The sequence below is a fragment of the Cetorhinus maximus genome, chromosome 28, assembly GCF_964194155.1.
Source record: "Cetorhinus maximus chromosome 28, sCetMax3.hap1.1, whole genome shotgun sequence".
In the NCBI taxonomy this organism is placed as follows: Eukaryota; Metazoa; Chordata; class Chondrichthyes; order Lamniformes; family Cetorhinidae; genus Cetorhinus; species Cetorhinus maximus.
Window position 1 is genome coordinate 18,009,471 of NC_135906.1, and position 19,205 is coordinate 18,028,675.

General features: G+C 43.5%; 2 protein-coding genes across 4 annotated transcripts in view; both read right to left on the reverse strand.

Annotated features, from left to right (window-relative positions):
• raver1 (ribonucleoprotein, PTB-binding 1) overlaps positions 1-1,306 on the reverse strand; it is a 34,895-nt gene extending 33,589 nt beyond the window's left edge. Inside the window, exon 1 of the mRNA XM_078531304.1 lies at positions 955-1,306. Coding sequence (XP_078387430.1) covers positions 955-1,284 — 330 coding nt within the window. The 5' untranslated portion in view covers positions 1,285-1,306. The remainder of the gene's footprint in view (positions 1-954) is intronic.
• A 7,561-nt stretch (positions 1,307-8,867) lies between these two features.
• Positions 8,868-19,205, reverse strand: part of tyk2 (tyrosine kinase 2) — an 86,836-nt gene continuing 76,498 nt past the window's right edge. For 2 of the 3 annotated variants that reach the window (XM_078531306.1, XM_078531305.1), the window contains 7 exons: positions 18,816-18,910; positions 16,974-17,166; positions 15,793-15,911; positions 15,201-15,373; positions 14,798-14,915; positions 14,090-14,200; positions 8,868-12,883 (listed from right to left, as the gene is read on the reverse strand). In XM_078531306.1, the coding sequence (XP_078387432.1) occupies positions 12,746-12,883; positions 14,090-14,200; positions 14,798-14,915; positions 15,201-15,373; positions 15,793-15,911; positions 16,974-17,166; positions 18,816-18,910 (947 nt within the window). In that variant the 3' untranslated portion in view covers positions 8,868-12,745. Of the gene's footprint in view, positions 12,884-14,089; positions 14,201-14,797; positions 14,916-15,196; positions 15,374-15,792; positions 15,912-16,973; positions 17,167-18,815; positions 18,911-19,205 lie in introns of those variants that run through there. The other variant, XM_078531307.1, reaches the window with a different exon arrangement.

The window sequence follows — 19,205 nt, forward strand, 5'->3', positions numbered from 1 at the left end:
ATCTGTTGTGAAGATAACAAATGGGCTAGAATTGCAAACTCAGCTAAAGTTTATTTGTGCTACTCAACAAGATCCAAAAATAGACTTTAAAACAACACAAACACCATTGTTATGTATCTATTTCTTCAAAGTATTTAAATACACTGTAAAACTTAATTACAAAGAACTTCCCAACATAACAACATAAGATACATCATTTTGCAGTGGATGAAGAACAGTGAAAGCTCAGTAATTTGATGTTAAATATATATTTTCATCAAAAAAAATGACAAACTAAACTTTGGTTGTGATTTCCATCTTGAAAGCATTAACTCAAGTTGGTTAAATACGAGCTGCCCTTAATAAACCTGTGCTTGGCTTTCTTTAATTAATCCATATCTGTCCAAGTGACTGTTAATTTTGTCCGGGATTATTTCTAAAAAGCTTTTCCATCAGCGAGGTTAAATTAACTGAGGCCTTATGAAATTTCAGATTTTCTCCCTTTTTGAAAAACCCTAAATATCCCTCTGCAAAGGTCTCAGAGGAGCATAGGAACATGAGGTCATTCAGTCTGTCCACCAGCGAAACCCACTTCTGCCCCATTGCCTTTAAAAAGCAAAAAAAAACTAGCAATCTCAGATTTAAAATTTACAATTGATCTAGCATCAATTGCGCTTTGAGGAAGAGTGTTCCAAACTTCTACCATCCAAAATGTAAATTAGTAAAAGTTCAATCTATACTTCCTAATTTGCAATTTTACTGATTAAAACGCCCGTCAGAGAAACACAGGCGGCCTAGGCAGAATAAACACTTCCCATTTTGATTGACAGTTGAGTCCCAGGCGGTGTGCGCAGCCGCAGTGCGGAGCGCCGGCCGCCGGCAGCAGGGCCTCGGGCTGCTTCTCCCTCACAGCCCGGACTCCCCGTCCCCGTCCTTGGCTACCTCCCCATCCCCCATCGTCTCTCTGCCCTGTACCTGGGTGATGATATCTGACGGAAGGTTCCTGATGATGATTTTGCGCCGGTTTCGGAACTCGCGGCAGGTCCGCTGCAGCCGCTGCTCCTTCTCGGCGGCCTCCAGCTCGGCCAGCGTCTCCTCGGGAGTCCGCCGGTGCGGCGCCGCTGCTTCGTCGGCCTCCAAACCGCCAACTTTCCCTTGGTCCGTCTCCAGCCCCGCAACCGGCCACTGCTCATCCTCTAGGAATTCTCCCCCATCTCCCTCCTCTTCCTCCCAGTTACTTTCCTCATTTTCACCGTTTTCCCTCAACTCACTCGCCGGCGAAGTAACGGACACGGTCGCCGCCATCTTGAATTAGCAACAGGATCGCCCACTCTCATTGGCTAGACAAATTAAAGAAGCACGTGATCAGGCGCGGAGCCCACCCTGAGCAAGGCGGAGACCGATTGGCGGAGCGACCAAAGAACACTTCCGCTCTTGTCAAGTCTCGCGAGATCTGCTGGCTGAGACTGGGAGTGGTCCATTCATTGATTGAGGAACAATGTCTACACTCAAGAGAAAGGGGCAGATATATCACTGAGTGCTTGAAATCATGCATGATATATTTAAGAGAAGGGTTTGATGCAGACATGAGGAGGAAGGGATGGAGGGATATTGGATAAGGTTGTAGGAGACTCCTGGTGTCCATTCCCACCAGCAATAAGTAGTTGGGTCAAATGTCTTGACCCTGTAAACTTCATTGAAAAGCCTCTAGAGACAACGAAGAACCTTCCATGAATCACTGGTCTCTGTGAACTCTTCCTGTTGGGCTTCCCCAACAACACTCCAGGGCCCAAGTCAAGGCTGAACCTGTGGACGACGTGAAGTCGGTGGTGGGCCCCAGCTTGTCAGGATCAAATCTTCTCAGAGTTAGGGCCAGAAAAGGCAGACCAGACCCAAAATGAGCAGTAGTGCAGTGATTACAGTACTGGTCTTGTAACTCAAAGTTGAAATCCCATGATAGCAAGTTGTGAAACTGAAATCAAAGAAAAAAATTTAATTCATTCATGGGACGTGGGCTTCGCTGGCTGGGCCAGCATTTATTGCCCATCCCTAGTTGCCCTTGAGAAGATGGTTGTGAGCTGCCTTCCTGAACTGCTGCAGTCCATATGGTGTAGGTACACCCACAGTGACCCAGTGACAGTGAAGGAACGGCAATATATTTCCAAGTCAGGATGGTGAGTGGCTTGGAGTGATTACTTGTGGACTGGAAGCAGGAAAAATAAACGATAAAACAGGCAAATTGTTGTAAAAATTGAACAGGTGCACTGTTATCCTTCATTGAAGGAAACATGTCACCTCCAGCTGATCTGGTCTACATAGGCATGTAGTTCTTAACATCTGCTATGTGGCCCAGCCAGCCACTCCAGGTGTACATCTGAGATCATACTCGAGAGGAATATGGGGGCAAGGTGATGGTCAATAGGTAGCACTCTTACCTGAGTCAGGTGGTCGTTAATTCAAGTCACACAGGCACTTGTGCGTAAATTTTTGGCTGACATTTAAGTGCAGCCAAAATTTAGCCATCAAGTGGTACTAACAAAATAGATTATCCGGTCATTGTTTAATTTGCTGTTTGTGAGACCTTGTTATGCAGATTGACATTCATGCTGATGTAATACTGAGTTTCCAAAGTAACTCATTGGCTGTGAAGCACTTTGGGATAACCTGAAGACATGAAAGGTGCTAAAAAAATACAAAAGGCAAACAAGTGCAGGTGAAGAACTGAGTGCATACCTGAGAGTTTGGTGAGTGGGCTGAGGTGAAGGTGGTGTTCATTTCCTTTTGCTTTTTCAACCTTTCTCAGCCTGTAGGAATTACATACAAACATTCCAATTAGGAGCAGGAGTAGGTCACTCGGCCCCTCAAGACTGCTCCGCCATTCAATAAGATCATAACTGATCTATGGGAAAGGAGCTGTTTGATGAGTATCTGGTAAGTAGTTAAGGTCTGTTCCAGACCTAAGGTTTAAAATAATATACAAACTGGTGGTGAAGTTAATAAAATATATAAAAAAGCAACATAAACAAGTGAATATAATTAGGCAATTAATTAAAACACATTAAGGATGGCACAACAGGTGATGTGTTGAGGCTGCAGCATGTGGGAGCTCCTGGATGCTGGTGTGATTCAGGGCAAACACGTCTGCAGTAAGTGGTTGCAGCTTGAGGAGCATCGGCTCAGTCATTGAGCTGGAGGCTGAGCTGGCGACACTGCAACACATCAGGGAGGGGGTAAGTTACCTGGATGCTTTGTACCAGGAGGCAGTCACACCACTTGGGTCAGAAACTTTTGATTTGGTCAGCGGTCAGGGACAGGAGGGTGTGACTGTGAGTGACCCAGTGGACAGGAGTGTCAGCCTCTGCAATTGTCCAATAGGTTTGAGGTTGTCAGCTTATTTGGATGAAAGTGGGGGCTGCAGGGTGGAGCAAACTGACCATGGCGAGAGTCCAGATGGCTGTGTTGCCTGCTTGGTGCCAGGGTTCACAATATCTACTCAGGCTGGAGTGGAACTTGCAGTGGGACGGGGAGAATCCAGTTGTCGTGGTCCATGTAGGTACCAACAACATAGGTAGAACTAGGAAAGAGCTTTAGCATAGAGAGTATGAGGAGCTAGGCACTAAATTAAAAAGCAGAACCTCAAAGGTGGATTATTACCTGAGCCACATGCAAATTGGCATAGGGTACATAAAATTAGAGAGATGAATATGGCGCTCAAAGACTGGTGTGGGAGAAGTGGGTTCCGGTTTGTGGGACACTGGCACCAGTACTGGGGAAATTAGGGGCTGTACCGTTGGTATGGTCTACACCTGAGCCAGGCTGGGACCAGTGTTCTTGCAAACCACATAACTAGGGAAGTAGAGAGGGTTTTAAACTAAGTAGTGGGGGCAAGGGATCAAATGTGGGAAGATGTGGTATATCAAAGAGTAGATACAAGGGAAGAGAGGAAGGTATTAATATGGGAAATGATAAACAGACCATGACAGAAAGGACAGAGAGTAAAAGTCTAAGAGTAAATCAGCAGATAAGGCTAGAGGTTACAGTAAAGTTTATAAAAGGACAAAACTTAAGGCTCTGTATCTGAATGCACATAGCATTCGAAACAAAACAGATGAACTGATTGTGCAGATAGAGATCAATAAGTACGACCTAATAGCCATTTCAGAGACATAGCTGCAGGATGGCATAGATTGGGACCTAAATATTGAAGGGTATGTGACTCTTAGGAAGGATAGAAGTTAGGAAAAGATGGAGGGGTGGTTCTGTTAATTGAAGGTGACAGCACAATAGAGAGGGATGGCCAAAGTTAAGGAAACCAGGATATAGAAGCGATTTGGGTAGAGATGAGGAGGGATCATCAAATGAGGCCATATGGGTAGAAGTAAAAAACACAAAAGGGGCAAACATGCTGTTGGGTGTGTATTATAGGCCCCTGACAGTCAGGGAGAGATAGAGGATCGAATACGTAATCAAATTTCGGAGAAGTGGAATAATAATAAGGCAGTAATAGGGGATTTTACCTATACAAATATTAATTGGGATAGTTTTAGTGTGCAAGGTAGGGAGGGAGCAAAATTCTTAAGTTGCATCCAGGAGAACCTTTTTAGCTAGTATGTAAGAAGCCCAACAAGGGAGGGGGCAGTTCTGGACCTAATGTTCGGAAATGAGCCTGGGCAGGTGGAAGGCATATCAGTAGGGGAGCATTTTGGAGATAGTGACCATAACTCAGTTAGATTTAGGGTAGTTATGGAAAAGGGTAAGGTTGGGCTGGGAATAGGAGATCTAAACTGGGGAAAGGTTAATTTTACTAAGATGAGATACGATTTGGCCCAAGTGGACTGGGAGCAGCTACTTGCAGATAAAACTGTGTCAGAGCAGTGGGAGGTATTCAAGGAAGAAATAGCGAGAGTACAGGGCAAATATGTTCCCATAAAGACTGGATGCAGGGATGTTTCCTCTGGCTGGGGATCTAGAACAAGGGGTCACAATCTCAGCATATGGGGTAGACCATTTAGGACTGAGATGAGGAGAAACTTCACTCGGAGGGTGGTGAACCTGTGGAATTCTCTACCACAGAAGGCTGTGGAAGCCAAGTCACTGAATATATTTAAGAAGGAAATAGATAGATTTCTAGACTCTAAAGGCATCAAAGGGTATTGGGAGACAGTGGGAGTATAGTATTGAGATAGAATATTGAATGGTGGAGCAGGCTTGAAGGACCAAACTCCTGCTCCTATGTTTCAAAGGTTATTGCAGAAAATAAAAGCTGATGGTGTAGGGGATAACATATTGCATAGATTGAAGATTGGCTAGCTAACAGGAAACAGTAGGCATCAATGGGTCATTTTCTGGTTGGTAGGATGTGCCGAGTGGTGTACCACAGGAATCAGTGCTGGGGCCTCAACTCTTTACAATTTATATAAATTATTTGGATGGAGGGCTAACAAGGTATGGGATTACACTATGAATGGTAGGACCCTGGAAAGTACTGAAGATCAGAGGGACATTGGTGTGCATATCCACAGACCCCTGAAGGGCAGGTAGATAAAATGGTTAAGACGGCATTTGGGATACTCGCCTTTATTAGCTGAGGCGTAGAATACAAGAGCAGGGAGGTTATGCTGGAACTGTATAAAATGCAGGTTAGGCCACAACTGGAGTACTGCGTGCAGTTCTGGTCACCACATTATAGGAAGGATGAGATTGCACTGGAGGGGGTGCAGAGGAGGTTTATCAGGATGCTGTCTGGGCTGGAGGGTCTGAGCTATGAGGAAAGTTTGCAAAGGCTGGGGTTGTTTTCCTTGGAACAACGGAGGTTGAGAGGGGACCTGATAGAGGTGCATAAGATTATGAGGGACATAGATAGGGTGGATAGGAAAGTACTTTTTCCATTAGTAGAGGGGTCAGTAACCAGGGGGCAGAGTTAAGGTAAGAGGGGAGCTGAGGAGAAATTTTTTCACCCAGAGGGTGGTGGGAGTCTGAACCTCACTATCTGAAAGGATGGTTGAGTCAGAAACTCTCATAACATTTAAGAAGTATTTAGATACTCACTTGCATTGTCATAGCCTCCAAGGCTATGGGCCAAGCGCTGGAAAATGGAATTAGTGTAGTCAGATCTTTGTTGATCAGCATGGACACGATGGGCTGAATGGCTTCCTTGTGCTGTAAACATCTCTGAGTCTATGAGTGTTTAGCAAAGTGTCTGGCACAGACCTCACCATGAACATCTTCACTGAGAAATGGAAGGGTTCAAGGCAAAGGCCTCCCTGCCACTTTCTCAAGGGCAACTAGGACTGGGTAATAAATGCCGCCCTTGCCAGCAAAGCCTGCATCCCCAGAATGTTTTTCTTTAAATGCATTTTCCACCTGGGGTCATTCACTAGCGACTTGAGAGAGAATCCAGAGTGATCTACCTCCTTAATCTCTATATATTGAGGCCAATTATACTGGCAACCTGCCTGTGGGTTAGTTAATCTCATGCAGACTGGAGATGAAACTCAGTTCCACAGTTATGAACTGAGCCCTGGGGGGTAAAAAAAAATCTTTGTTACACTTATCCTCCATCAGCCTCAGGTCAGGAGACAATAAACAAAGGAAAGCAGATTCTCAGAATTGTTACAGCACAGGAGGCCATTTGGCCCAACGTGTCTGCACCACCAGCTCATCAAATGAGCAACTCACCTAGTGCCATTCCCCCGTAACCCTGCAGATTGTTTCTTTTCAAATAATCATCTAATCCCCTCTTGAAAACCTCAATTGAACCTGCCTCCACCCCACACACAGGCAGTGTATTCCAGACACTAACCACTTGTGAGAATTTTTTTTCTCAAATCGCTTATGGTTTTTTTAACTAATTACTCTAAATCTGTGCCCTCTCGTTCTCGATCCTTTCGGAACAGATTCTCCCTATCTACTCTGTCCAGACCCCTCATGATTTTGAATACCTCCATCAAATCTCCTCTCAGCCTTCTTTTCTCCAAGGGAAACAGTCCCAAGTTCTCCAATCTGTCTTCATAATGGAAGTTCCTCATCCCTGGAACCATTCTTGTGAATCTTTTCTGCACACACTCGAATGCCTTCACTCCTTCCTGAAATACGGTGCCCAGAACTGGATGCAATACTCCAGCTGAGGTCTATATAAGTTCAAGATAACCTCCTTGGCCCTTGTACTCTATGCTCCTATCAATAAAGCCTAGGATACATTATGTTTCATTAACTGCTTTCTCAACCTGTCCTACTTTTAACGACACATATACACCCAGGCCCTTCTGCTCCTGCACCCGCTTTAAAGTTGTACCCTTTATTTTATATTGTCTCTGCATGTTCTTCCTACTAAAATGAATCACTTCACATTTCTGCAAATTGAATGTCATTGGCCACTTGTCCGCCCATTCCACCAATTCATCTATGTCCTTTTGGAGTTCTGCACTGTCCTCCTCACAATTTATAATGCTTCCAAGTTTTGTATCATCTGCAAATTTTAAAATTGTTCCCTGTACACCAAGGTTTAGATCATTAATATACATCAAGAAAAGCAAGGTTCCCAATATGGATCCCTGGGGAACTCCATGACAAATCTTCCTCCAGGCCAAAAAACATCCATTAGCCATTACTGTTTCCTGCCACTCGGCCAATTCCATTTTGCGACTGTCCCTTTTATTCCATGAACCATAACTTTTCTCACAAGTCTGTTGTGCGGCACTCTAGCAAATGCTTTTTTGGAAGTCCATCTACACCACATCAACACATTGCCTTTGTCAGCCCTCTCTGTTACCTCTTCAAAATACTCAAGCATGTTAGTTAAATATGATTTTCCCTTAAGAAATCTGTGCTGACTCTCCTTAATTAACCTGCATTAGTCCATGGTGATTAATTCTGTCCTGAATTTTGTTACTAGAGGTAACCCCACCACTCAACTTAAACTGACTGGTCTGTACTTGCTGGGCTTATCCTTACCCCCTTTTTTGAACAAGGGTGTATTGTTTGCAATTCTTCAGTCCTCTGGCACCACCCAAGTCTAAAGACGACTGAAAAATTATGGCCAGCGCCTCTGCAATTTCCACTTTCACTTCCCTCAGTATCCTTGGACGCATCTAATCGGTCCCAGTGCCTTGTCAACTTTTAAGTAGACAGCCTATCTTGCTATCAATTTTAAACTCTTCCAGTGACTGAATTTCCTCCTCTTTCACCCTGGCCTGGATAGCATCTTCTTCCTTGGTAAAGACAGATGCAAAGTATTCATTTAATACCTCAGCTACATCCTCTGCCTCCAAGTGTAAATCCCCTTTTTGGTCCCTAACCAGCCCTACCCTTTTACTATTTATCTGCCTAAAGACGACTTTGGAACTTCTTATGTTAGCTGCCAGTCTCTTTTCATACTCTCTCTTTGCTTCTCTTATTTACTTTTTCGCTTCCCCACTGTATTCAGCCGGGTTCTCAGTTGTATTTTCTACTTGACACCTGTCATAAGTACACTGTTTCTTCTTTATCTTAATTTCTATCTCCTTTATCATCTAGGGAGCTCTGGATTTGTTTGCCCAACTATCCCTTTTGAGAACATATACCTTAACTGTGCCAAACTATCCCTTCTTTGAAGGTAGCCCATTGTTCAGCTATTGTTTTTCCTGCCAACCTTTGGCTCCAATTTATTTGGCCCAGATCCCCATTCTTACCCCACTGAAGCTGGTTTTCCGCCAGTTAATTATTCTTACTTCAGACGGAACTTTGTCCTTTTCCGTAGTCATCCTAAACCTTATGATTCAATGATCACTGTCACCTAAATGTTCTCCTACTGTCACTTGGTCTACATGGCCCACCTCATTCCCAAGAGCCAGGTCCAACAGTGCCTCCTTTCTCATTGGATTGGACACAAACAGCTGCAGAACAGACAATAGAATGAAGCAGTTTATTACTTCAGGAAAGGATTACAGATGCTGGGATATTACACACTCAAATTATCAAAATAAAATATAAAATTGCAGGAAAAAGTGAATTTATGCTTATTTCAAAAGCGTGGCAAAGAAATATTTACATATAGTCCAAACAAAATGGATTTAAGTCCCAATTTCCCTTAATTATTGGAAACAATTTAACCTACAATGAACACTTGTGTCAGGTCCAATGTTACAAGAAAATAACCCACTCCACAGTCCATCTTTAACATCCAACTGGTTAGATGTTTGGCATATGTGGAATCCATTCCCTACTTGTGCAATTAAAAATGAGCATTTAAGTATTAAAAAATTAATGAAAGACAACTGCTTTCCAAAAGTGCAAGGCATAGCCCAAAGATTTGGCTGGGGTGGGGGCAGGGGGAGGTGGCCTGATGTTAGTTTTACACGTTATGGAAAGAACAGGCAAGAGTGTGGAGAGGAGATGCTCACGTCACTAAAAAAAAATTCTTTCCCCATCTGCTGAGCCGACAAATCACGATGCAGAAGTGAAGCTGGCACAAGCACAAACGCCCATGGACAGACACATAAAAAGGACAGGCGTGAGATCTCCAATGTTGGAACTAGGTTTGTCCCCACAGCTGCTGATCCATCCAATGTAACACCAGAGGGGGTGGGACTAGTGGGGTACAATCAGGCTTAAAAAAAAGCGAGTTTTGCTGCTAAGGTATGAATCTTCTCATTCAAAAGCATAAATGGCACTACTCATTTAATGCAATCCATCAAATTAAATGAATATCAATGCAATTCAATTATGAATAAATAGGTGGTGCAGGGAAAGGGAGATGCAACTCCACGAGTGAAACAGATAAAGGATGAGGTTAATAGAGGACTTCAGACGCCACCTAACATACTGACTGACAGAAACACACTCATAATATTTTCAAACACATTCCTGGACAATGAAGTCATTGTTGCCGACCTGAAGAAAAATGCTTTCTTGACAGACAGAAAGTGGGACAGGCACAGAGTTCAATCTTGCCTGATCCTGTCTAGAAAGTGCAAATACGTACGCGAGTCTATAGAGAGAGACACACCAATTTAGAGTAAGTCTGCCTATCACTGTGAACTTACGATAATACTATATCAACAGTAAATTGGCCATTGTGCAAATGAGATAACATGGTATACTTTATCCCCATCATTGACAATCACAATCAGTATATATAACTGCGAAGATAATTTTTTAAAACTCCCATAAAATTTGAGTTTTTTTTGGTGTTTTATATATAACTTTAGTGCAGTTCAAACCATCAATGTCCTCTTCAGTTCAGGTTTTCTTTCCTGAATTGAGTTTCCGTTCAGCGACATGGTGATGCAAATAATTTGGTGCAGACCTGTGCGTGTGTCTCAGTTTGAACAGTTTTCCTGTTTGCAGGGCTGGAGAGATAAAGTCAGTTTCTCACTCCCACTCATTTCAGCAACAACTCAGCAAACTCACCATGATCATGGATGGTTGATGAGTGTTGAGGACTCTCCTACACTGTGCTCCTTAAAGGTGGAAGGTTAATAATGTGGGCTCAGGGTTTGCTCTATTAACTCTAATCCAAAGTGCAGTCACACAGCATTTGCTTTTTTCACATCTCAGCACAGAAGGCATCTTGGACAAGGTGAAACAGGTAAACATCAGCAGCTGGATCAACACTCAAAGTTTGGAGTTGGGTTCTTGTAAAATGATTAGCCGTGAGGGCCACACTCTAGTTATGTACTTGTCCCTTCTCCTCATTTGTCTTTTCCCACGACGCCAAATCAAACCAGCTGAGACAGTGTCCAGGAAAGTGTCTGGCTTTGTGTAATCATTCCGAGTGGCTCAGGGTGCTTGAAAGTGATGAGCTTACTCCTGGAGGTTGGCAAAGTCAGTCACCATGACAATGTCATTGAAATCCGGCACTGTCTGAAGACCTGACATCACATCCAAAGCCTGAGCAGTCCCAACACCCAGAGGAACGAACAAACGAACAGATCCTCGGTCAGGAGCCAGTTTAAAAAAATTGAAAACTGCTCAATGGGAAAACTGCTTTGGTAAGAATTAGTGAGTCTGATGGAGCAAGGACATTGAAAGATAAGCAGAAATATATAATCGGACCTGAAGATCATTTTAAATGTGTATCAATTATATTAATGCAGCTCAGTGCTATTACTGAGCTCATTAACTCCTTCCAAGCAGTTCCCCTCGAGTGGATCCTGGTGTTTTAAGTTTTAAACATTAGTTACATCATGTTAACTCCGCAATTCCACATGTATAACCATCACTTTAATAGTGGCACCAAAAACATTTTGTGAAGACAGTCATCTGCATCCTCAAATTTCACTATCACCAGAGATAAAATGTCTGAATACCAACAGAAAGGATGCTGTGGGACAGTGCGTGCATGAACACCTCTGTCAATTGTACAAATGGCAGTCAGAAACTTACAAGGAGACTGGTCCACTACTGCCTGCTCAAACCTGCAAGGTGAAAGCAGAGTATTTGGGATCAGCAACTTCTCCCCAGCCTCCACTCATCACTAGGCATCATAAAATACACAGAAGATAACATACAGATGGTACAGTGCCGCTGATAACACTGGCAGTTATGGTTTGAGACACTAACAAAGTTTACCCATCTCCCTAGCTTCAGTCGGAAGTACAGCTCAGAGTGTCTCACCTTGGACTGAAGTGCTGAGCTAAGCTGTCATTTGCTCTATTTTAAGCTGCAGGGGGACTAATACTGAAACTTGCCAGTGAAGCCCACATCCCATGAATGAATAAAAAAAGCTGTTTAATAAACCATAAATGTGCAAAACGCACAGGTCTACTGGCACTTAGTAACAAGACCCAAAAATCTGCAATGCTAAAACAATACAACAGTAAAACAGTCAGACTGTTCCTGGACAGGATATCACTGGATTTTCAAAGTCATTATGAAAAAAACATTGCTGTAATCAGAGCCATCATTGTAGCGAGTAGATTAGAGGTAAATTTATATCTGATTTAAGCTTCATCAAGAGGTCAGAGTCTCACAGGTGCAAAGAGGTATCTTTCACAGGGGGAAAAGTTGTAATTTATTCTGACTAAACGATCTGAAAAGCCATTGCCATTCTGCATGGAGTATATTACGGCAGTTATGAAATGCAAAGCGGAGGATGAGTCTCTACATTTTTATATATTTTTGATTATCCCTATTTATATATTTTTGATTATCCCTATTTCAGAACAAACTCAAACTCACAAGACTATATGTGAGGAAGGAGTTAATTAGTGAATCTTCACCAAATATCTTTTTCTCAGTCATGTCTTTTGGTTTCCATTCTTCAAGATTTTGATTGCACATTAATGATGCAGACAGGATACCAGAGATATTGTCTTAAGGATGAGACATTGAACCAAGGCTTTGCCTGTTTAGACAGTTTGAAGACTCTCAGGGAAGCTCTGCTCGCATCCTGGACAACATCCATCCCCTATCCAAGAAATCCAGAGTATCGGCTCATTTATCTCATTGCTGTTTGTGGGAGCTTGCTGTGTAGAAAAAAAAACCTCTGTCTACACAGTGATGACTCTTTACAAAGTACTTAAATCAGCTGTGAAGTGCTTCAAGACGTCATATCACTAAATGCATATTAAAAGTGCAAGGAAAGAAACACAAGGAGAAAGAGAGATGGAGAGGGGGCAGGGCTTGGCGAGGCGACACTAGATGTGACCACAGAAAGGTGGTCAAATTGAAAACTGCAGATCATTCAGTTACTGCCGATTAATTCTGCAGCATTTTGAGAATGTCACCCAAAAAAAAAAGGGAAAAAATAAAGATAGAATTAGATTAGTCAGGGGAAATTGGCGTTTTATAACTTCTGCAGAATGTTTGAAGTTTCAATCTTTTTATATCTTTCATAAATCCTCTGAAAGAATGGAATCAGCTCCTGAAAAGTGGGGCGTTGAGTTGGATCAGATTCCCAACACTTGTTCATCAGATGGTAGACCTGGGGAAAGAGGGAGAGAGGAAAGGAGAGTGAGCTTTACACATCATTAAACAGGTAAAAAAATGTCAAGCCATTTCTTCCCCAAAGCTAATGCTTGAGTGGGACCTATCAAAGAACACTCCTTTACTGCCAGTTATCTCTTCTTCCCTTTCCTCTCATGAAGATAGAACCTATTATTGCACGGCCTCCCTAGCTGCCAGTTGACCTTGGCACAGAGTTGCCATCAGTAAGGCCACCCTGATTCTTCTCGGACCCATCAGTCACTCTGCAGTACGAGTCACTGAACATCAATCAGGATCAGCAACCCTGGCAATACAACCAATTCATAGCTACATTAATGCCGGCTGTAGAGCTGCTAGTGTCACTCTGACTGAGATCTGCCAGCTCAGATTTCTGCACACTAACGACAATCTGGGATATAGGGATAGTGGGAAAAATGGCAGAGAGCTAGATTATCAGCCATGATTACGCTAGAATGGTGGAGCTGGCTTACAGGCCAAATGGCCTAATCCTGCTCCTAATTCAGTGCCAATTATGGGCATTTTTGTAGTTTGGGTCCAAACTACCAGGAACCAGCAGTAAATTCGACAAAACTCTCAAAATGCTGACAAGCCAGTACGAGTAAATTCCAACCCAAGTGTCAGGGATTCACTGGGCTGAAATGTTAGGAAGGATTTCGAGGCCTGATCATGCTTGCAGAAGCCATTCACGAGGGTGATAGTCAAGGGATTTCAGTTCCAGGTTGGGCAGGGGTGACAGATTCCAGTCCAGTACCTTAAACAGTAAACTCCTGAAACAAAAACAGAACCAGCTGGAAAAACTCAGCAGGTCTAACAGCAACTTTGGAGAGGAAAAAAAACAGAGTTAATGATTGAAGGAGTCATACCGATTCGAAACGTTAACTTTTATTTTCTCTCCACAGATGCTGTTAGACCGGCTAAGTTTTTCCAGCATTTTCTGTTTTTGTTTCAGGTTTCCAGCACCCGCAGTAATTTTGCTTTTGTCTCTGCTGAGCCTGCCTGTAACCTAAGAAAGCAGCCATCAGCTCATGTTGGCTCAGGAAGAAAATAAACAGGAAGCAGAGTGACCCTGAATATTTACCATCTGAGGCATGGGGAGAGCCAACTTATCAGGAATGGAAACACTGTTCCAATAACTGGAGATTCATTTTAAAAGTAGTTGTTGGCCTGAAATCTCTGTTCTTACCTCTAAGGGACAGGATTTCGGGCAAGGCAAGCGCTGTCCCCTTTCCAGCAGATCAATCAGTCGTACCACGGTCATCTGTCCATGCGTCACTCCAATCATCTCAATAAATTTCTAAGAAGAATGGTTGAAAATACCTAAATAAGTCAGAGACTTCACCTCAAACACTCAAAATTAAATGGGCCCTTTCAAACTGAATCCTGAGCAGGAAACAGCCACAGCAAATATGCCAGCTACACTACATGAAATGGGGTGGCAGAGAGCACAGAGGGAGACAGGGGCAACAATACAGCTGTACAATACACAGTGGCACCTGGGTGTCGCTCTCTGTTACAGTCATGGGGAAAACTCAAGCAGGGTCATGGACACCTTTCTGCAGAGAATGGTTCTGGCTGGTCCTGCATCCTTCACAGTTATCACAGGCAATGGGCCAGCCAGTGGCGCAGTGGGTTTGACACGGGCCTTTTCCCCAACTGGGTGCTGGTTCTGAATCCAGCCCACCGATGGGATAACAATCGCTTGTCTCCATCATTCAGAAAACCCCAATCCCACAGGACAAATGGCACCTGATCACATCACTCGTATAGGGAACAGGCAAGGGGCAGTGGGAGAGTAAAAGAACTCAGGTGGGATTTCTTTAAACAAAGATGATTTGAAGTGTTTGAACTTGTACAGAATTGGTGGAGGAAGTGCGGGGGGCAGAAGACTTACCGCTGGTGGACTCTGGCGGGCTTCACAGAATGTTAGCAGCTCGTATAACGTGACTCCAAATGACCAAACATCAGAGGCAAAATTGAATTTTCCTTCCTTGAGACAGTCAACAGCATACCTGGAGCAAGACACAAGAGCATAAATAGGGGTCCCTGAGTTACAGCTACACTCAGCCATTAACATAGGCCATCAAAACACACAGCTCTCTTTTACTTTCTCACAATGGGTTTGGTGAACAGACACATACATCAGGATTGAGCTTAGCTGTCATTCACATTCCCCTGTGTCACTTGCCAAATCTCACCATGAAGAATGGAGAGAGAGCTGGGCATTTGCCCTGGGAGCATTCACTCGCGTTTGCACCCCGTTAGAACTGCCCCATGGCTGCTATGCAGGAGCTCACCAGAACACGGGGCTGTCTCCATCATCCTTCACTCGGTAATAGTCCTGGTGTTCCGGGATCGCCTTGGCAAGCCCAAAGTCTCCGATCTTCACCACATTCTCATTTTCCACTAGTACATTTCTTGCAGCCAGGTCACGGTGCACGTAACGCTGGGACTGTAGGTAGGACATGCCCTGAATGAAAGACACAAAGAATAAGGGTCAAAGACCTGTCCACTAGCTTTAGAAAGTGAGGCCTGATTGTGAGGCCTCTATTCTAACATACTTGGCATCACACTCGCATTCCTAAGCTGCTGTTGGAATGATAGTAATGTCACCTATTGGGGCTAACAGGTTGGGAATGAACAATGGAGATTTCAGTGAACAGTGTAGGTTTCAGTTAAATATTGTGGAGTTTTTCCTCAATCCTCTCCGGCAAGCAATTCCCTGGTACCATTTCCTGGAGTCTACATTAATGACACAGCAGGCTAGACAAAACAGTATATCAACATAATGCAACACACAAGCACCAAGACAGCACTAAGTATGGAACAATTTAGGATATTTAACTAACCTACTCAAAAAGCAAAAAAAAAATCTGTATGCATTTTTACCTGACAAATCTGCTTGGCAAAAAACAGAAGCTGCCCAAGTCCTACACTGTGTTTTGGGAGGTAATCCCTCAGACTGCCCAGAGGCAGGTACTCCATGATCAGCTGTACGATCTGACCTCCTGAGAACATAGCAAAGATAAACATTTAGCCTAAAGATTGGATTTGTCTCGGTTAATAACAACAACTTGCATCAACATGGGGACTTTGATGTAGCAAAGCATTGCAAGGGTCAGGTAAATGGAGTGTACTCTACTCAGGAAGGTTAAGCAGCTCACTTCTTCCTTTGTCAATACTGACTACTGACTATTCTTCCCCTCCCTCAGGCCTATTTGCAGCTCTTTTGCTCTTAATCTAGTCTCTGACTGTCTCCTGTGGAGTTCTACCTTTGCAGGGTCTCTTTTTTTGAGATCTCAGTTGCCCCTTTCAACACCTGTAAGAAAACACCTGGATTGATCCTGCAGCTTCATACCCTTAAGACAGAAGAGGCAGAAACACATAATAAGCCATCTTCTTTTCAGTTCCATTTAAAGCCATAACCTTCTTCTTGAGCTTTTTGGTCAACAGAAAGTTTTTGGGTTTCCTTACCCTCTGTCATACTCAGTTTTCTAAATGTCCCACGTACAACACAGTTCTGCCACCATTTGGTCACACTGTTCTCAGTTACTGCCTTCCACTGGTACACTCTATTCATTTTATATGGGATGCTTTTAAATGACTTCATCTCTGCTTTAATTCCTGTTTATTTCTGTCACTGAGTTATATTTATCTCGGCCTTGCCTTTCCTTTTTAATTCTTCCACTCCCTTTCTCCCAGGATCCTGTCAACATTCCTCCTTCAATTGACATCACCAAAACAAATTAACTGTTTATTCATCATGTGTGGGATCTTGCTATGTTCAAATTAACTGTGTTTCCCAGCATAACAAGTAATTATAATTCAAACGACTGTGAGGTACTTTGGAATGTTAAAGATACCCTGTAAAAGCAAGTCTGTTTGTTCTTCCTTTAGGGGCAGACTGTTTAAGGTTTCCAGCTAGCATAGGTCACAACATTAGGAATGTAGCCCTTATCTACTCTGTAGGCTTTTCTCTGCATCATGGGCAGTCAGATCACTCATTAAGCCGGTGGTGAGTTTAACGCCGAGTGGGAATACCTGCTGGCACTCCGGGCTCCCATTGTTACCTTGCTCACTGCTGCTGCCTTTGTACTTGACGATGTTGTCATGATACAGTGTTTTCAGAATCTCGATCTCCCGTGTCCAGCTTGTATGGAGTTCTTCGCTACATTCTGACTTCAATGATTTCACTGCCACAACTTCCCCTGTGCCATCATTAAATGGGTCATAAATGTACAGACCCACCTTGCCAAAATGACCCTAAAACAAAGCAAGTTATTTAAGTTTAAAATATTGCTTTCTCTGTCCAATCTCTTCCCCATTGCCCCCCAGACATTTGTCATCTGATATCTTCTCAACAACCCATTCTTTCTTCATCAGGCCAGATACTTTGGCAAGGTATTTGTCCAGGGTGGGTGTCACAACCATAATCCTGGCCACATCCAACATCCCCACACACAGACAGATGTGTGGCCACGCAGAAAATGGAGCAGGTTTCATTGGAGTGACCAGGAATGGAAACCTGTTCCTCTTATAGCCCAAAGGCTGAGCCCAACGGCAGGTCCCATAAAGTAGCTCCAATGAAGTTAGCCATTTCTATAAAGCTCAGGATCAGGTTCCTCCTGCTGAAACAGTGGGTAATCACCAGCTCCCAGCCAACTAGAACTCAATAGTAGGAAGGAGCAGAGCAGCATTGCTGGCTGAGACATCACTGCTCTCCTGAGCAGCCTCAGTTCTAAATTTCTCACTACCAGGTCACCTCGGGTGATCTTGCTGTTGGTTACTGCTGCCTAACCAGACCTATTGACTGTCCATGTGTTTGGGCTGTGACAGATCAGTTCAGATGTGATGGCCACTCAGCCAGATCCTTCGGACCTTCCTTGCCCAGTCAACTATCGCCAATATGACTGGCTCAGATCACAAGGATCTTTTACAGGGATTCACTTATCTAAGGGCTGAAACACCTCATGTGAGGATGGCCAATAGATGGTGTTAGATATTTTTCTTTGAAGTCTTGTTTAAGAGTATGCTGACCCACTGACTGGCCTGAAACATACGGAGTTACGCACAAATTCAAACAGCAAAAGACCATGCAGCCTATACATGGTCAACACATTAGTCGACTAAGCACAGGTCATCATCATTGTGCTTTGATACAAGAACCTTTCTTCACAGCTTTTGAACAAATTAGACACTGGTCATTCGCATCTGCATTAGTATCAGCCTAGATATGGGGGTAAAATCTCCTGGTCTCCTGATTATACAGGTCCTTTGTGAAATCATTTCCCTGCATTCTCAACCCAATTGCAGTAGATACGAGTCCCAAAGAACATAATACTCCCTCACAGCGCTCAAGATTAATTATGTCCCTCAAACAGGCAATGGGGTGGCTGGTGTAAGAAATAGAACAAATGTTGAATGGTACAGTAGGGGCAGCGCTGCTCAAGCTGGGGCACACTGGTGGGGGAAGAGTCAAAGGAGCTTAACTCCACATCAGAATTCACTCTACCTGACTTTGGGGTACTTGAAGCTGACACTGGGTACTCGAATTGGAGAGTAATCCACATCCCCCCTGGCTATTGACGTTCTTCAATAAGCACAAAATTCACATGAGAAAGAGACAATGAGAATTGACTTTGTGCCAGTTTCTGTTCTAGACAGAATCACACGTTATGCCGAAAGACAGAAGCACTGATCCCAGACCTACTCTGCTCTATAACTGGACCAAGTGATGAATGAATATAACATTCAGAAAGTCAATACACCTCCTTTGTCAGAATTTGTACATTATTGCAGCCAGCTTATACAGACAAACGCAACAGCAGGGCCAGGGTCCCCTCATCAGTTATCCAGCATGACACACAGTATTTACCAACAAATAGGAGGATGCCAGGCGCAAGCAATCTCACCTCTCCGAGATCTCGGACTTTCTTCAAGTAGCGTTTCTGGAAGACAGTGGGATCTGAGACAGCTGGCACTGAATTTTCACAAGAAATATCTGGATCTAAGAGTCAGAAAGCCATTACACATTAGAACTGGGAATCTGGATCAGCAGCAAGCAGCATGGGCTAGAACACAATTGCTAACATAGTTGAACAGAATATAAAAATTCACCGTGGCAATATTCTCTTGTCTCCTCCATATACAGAAATAACAAAACACAGTGTAGTTTGACCAAAATTTGCATGTAACCTTTCCCATTCTGAGCAAATCCTTTCCAATTCATTCTCATTCTGATAATTCCTGTTTTGATCCACAAGTCCTGCTCAGTGTACAGAGTAGCATACTGATCCCCACAG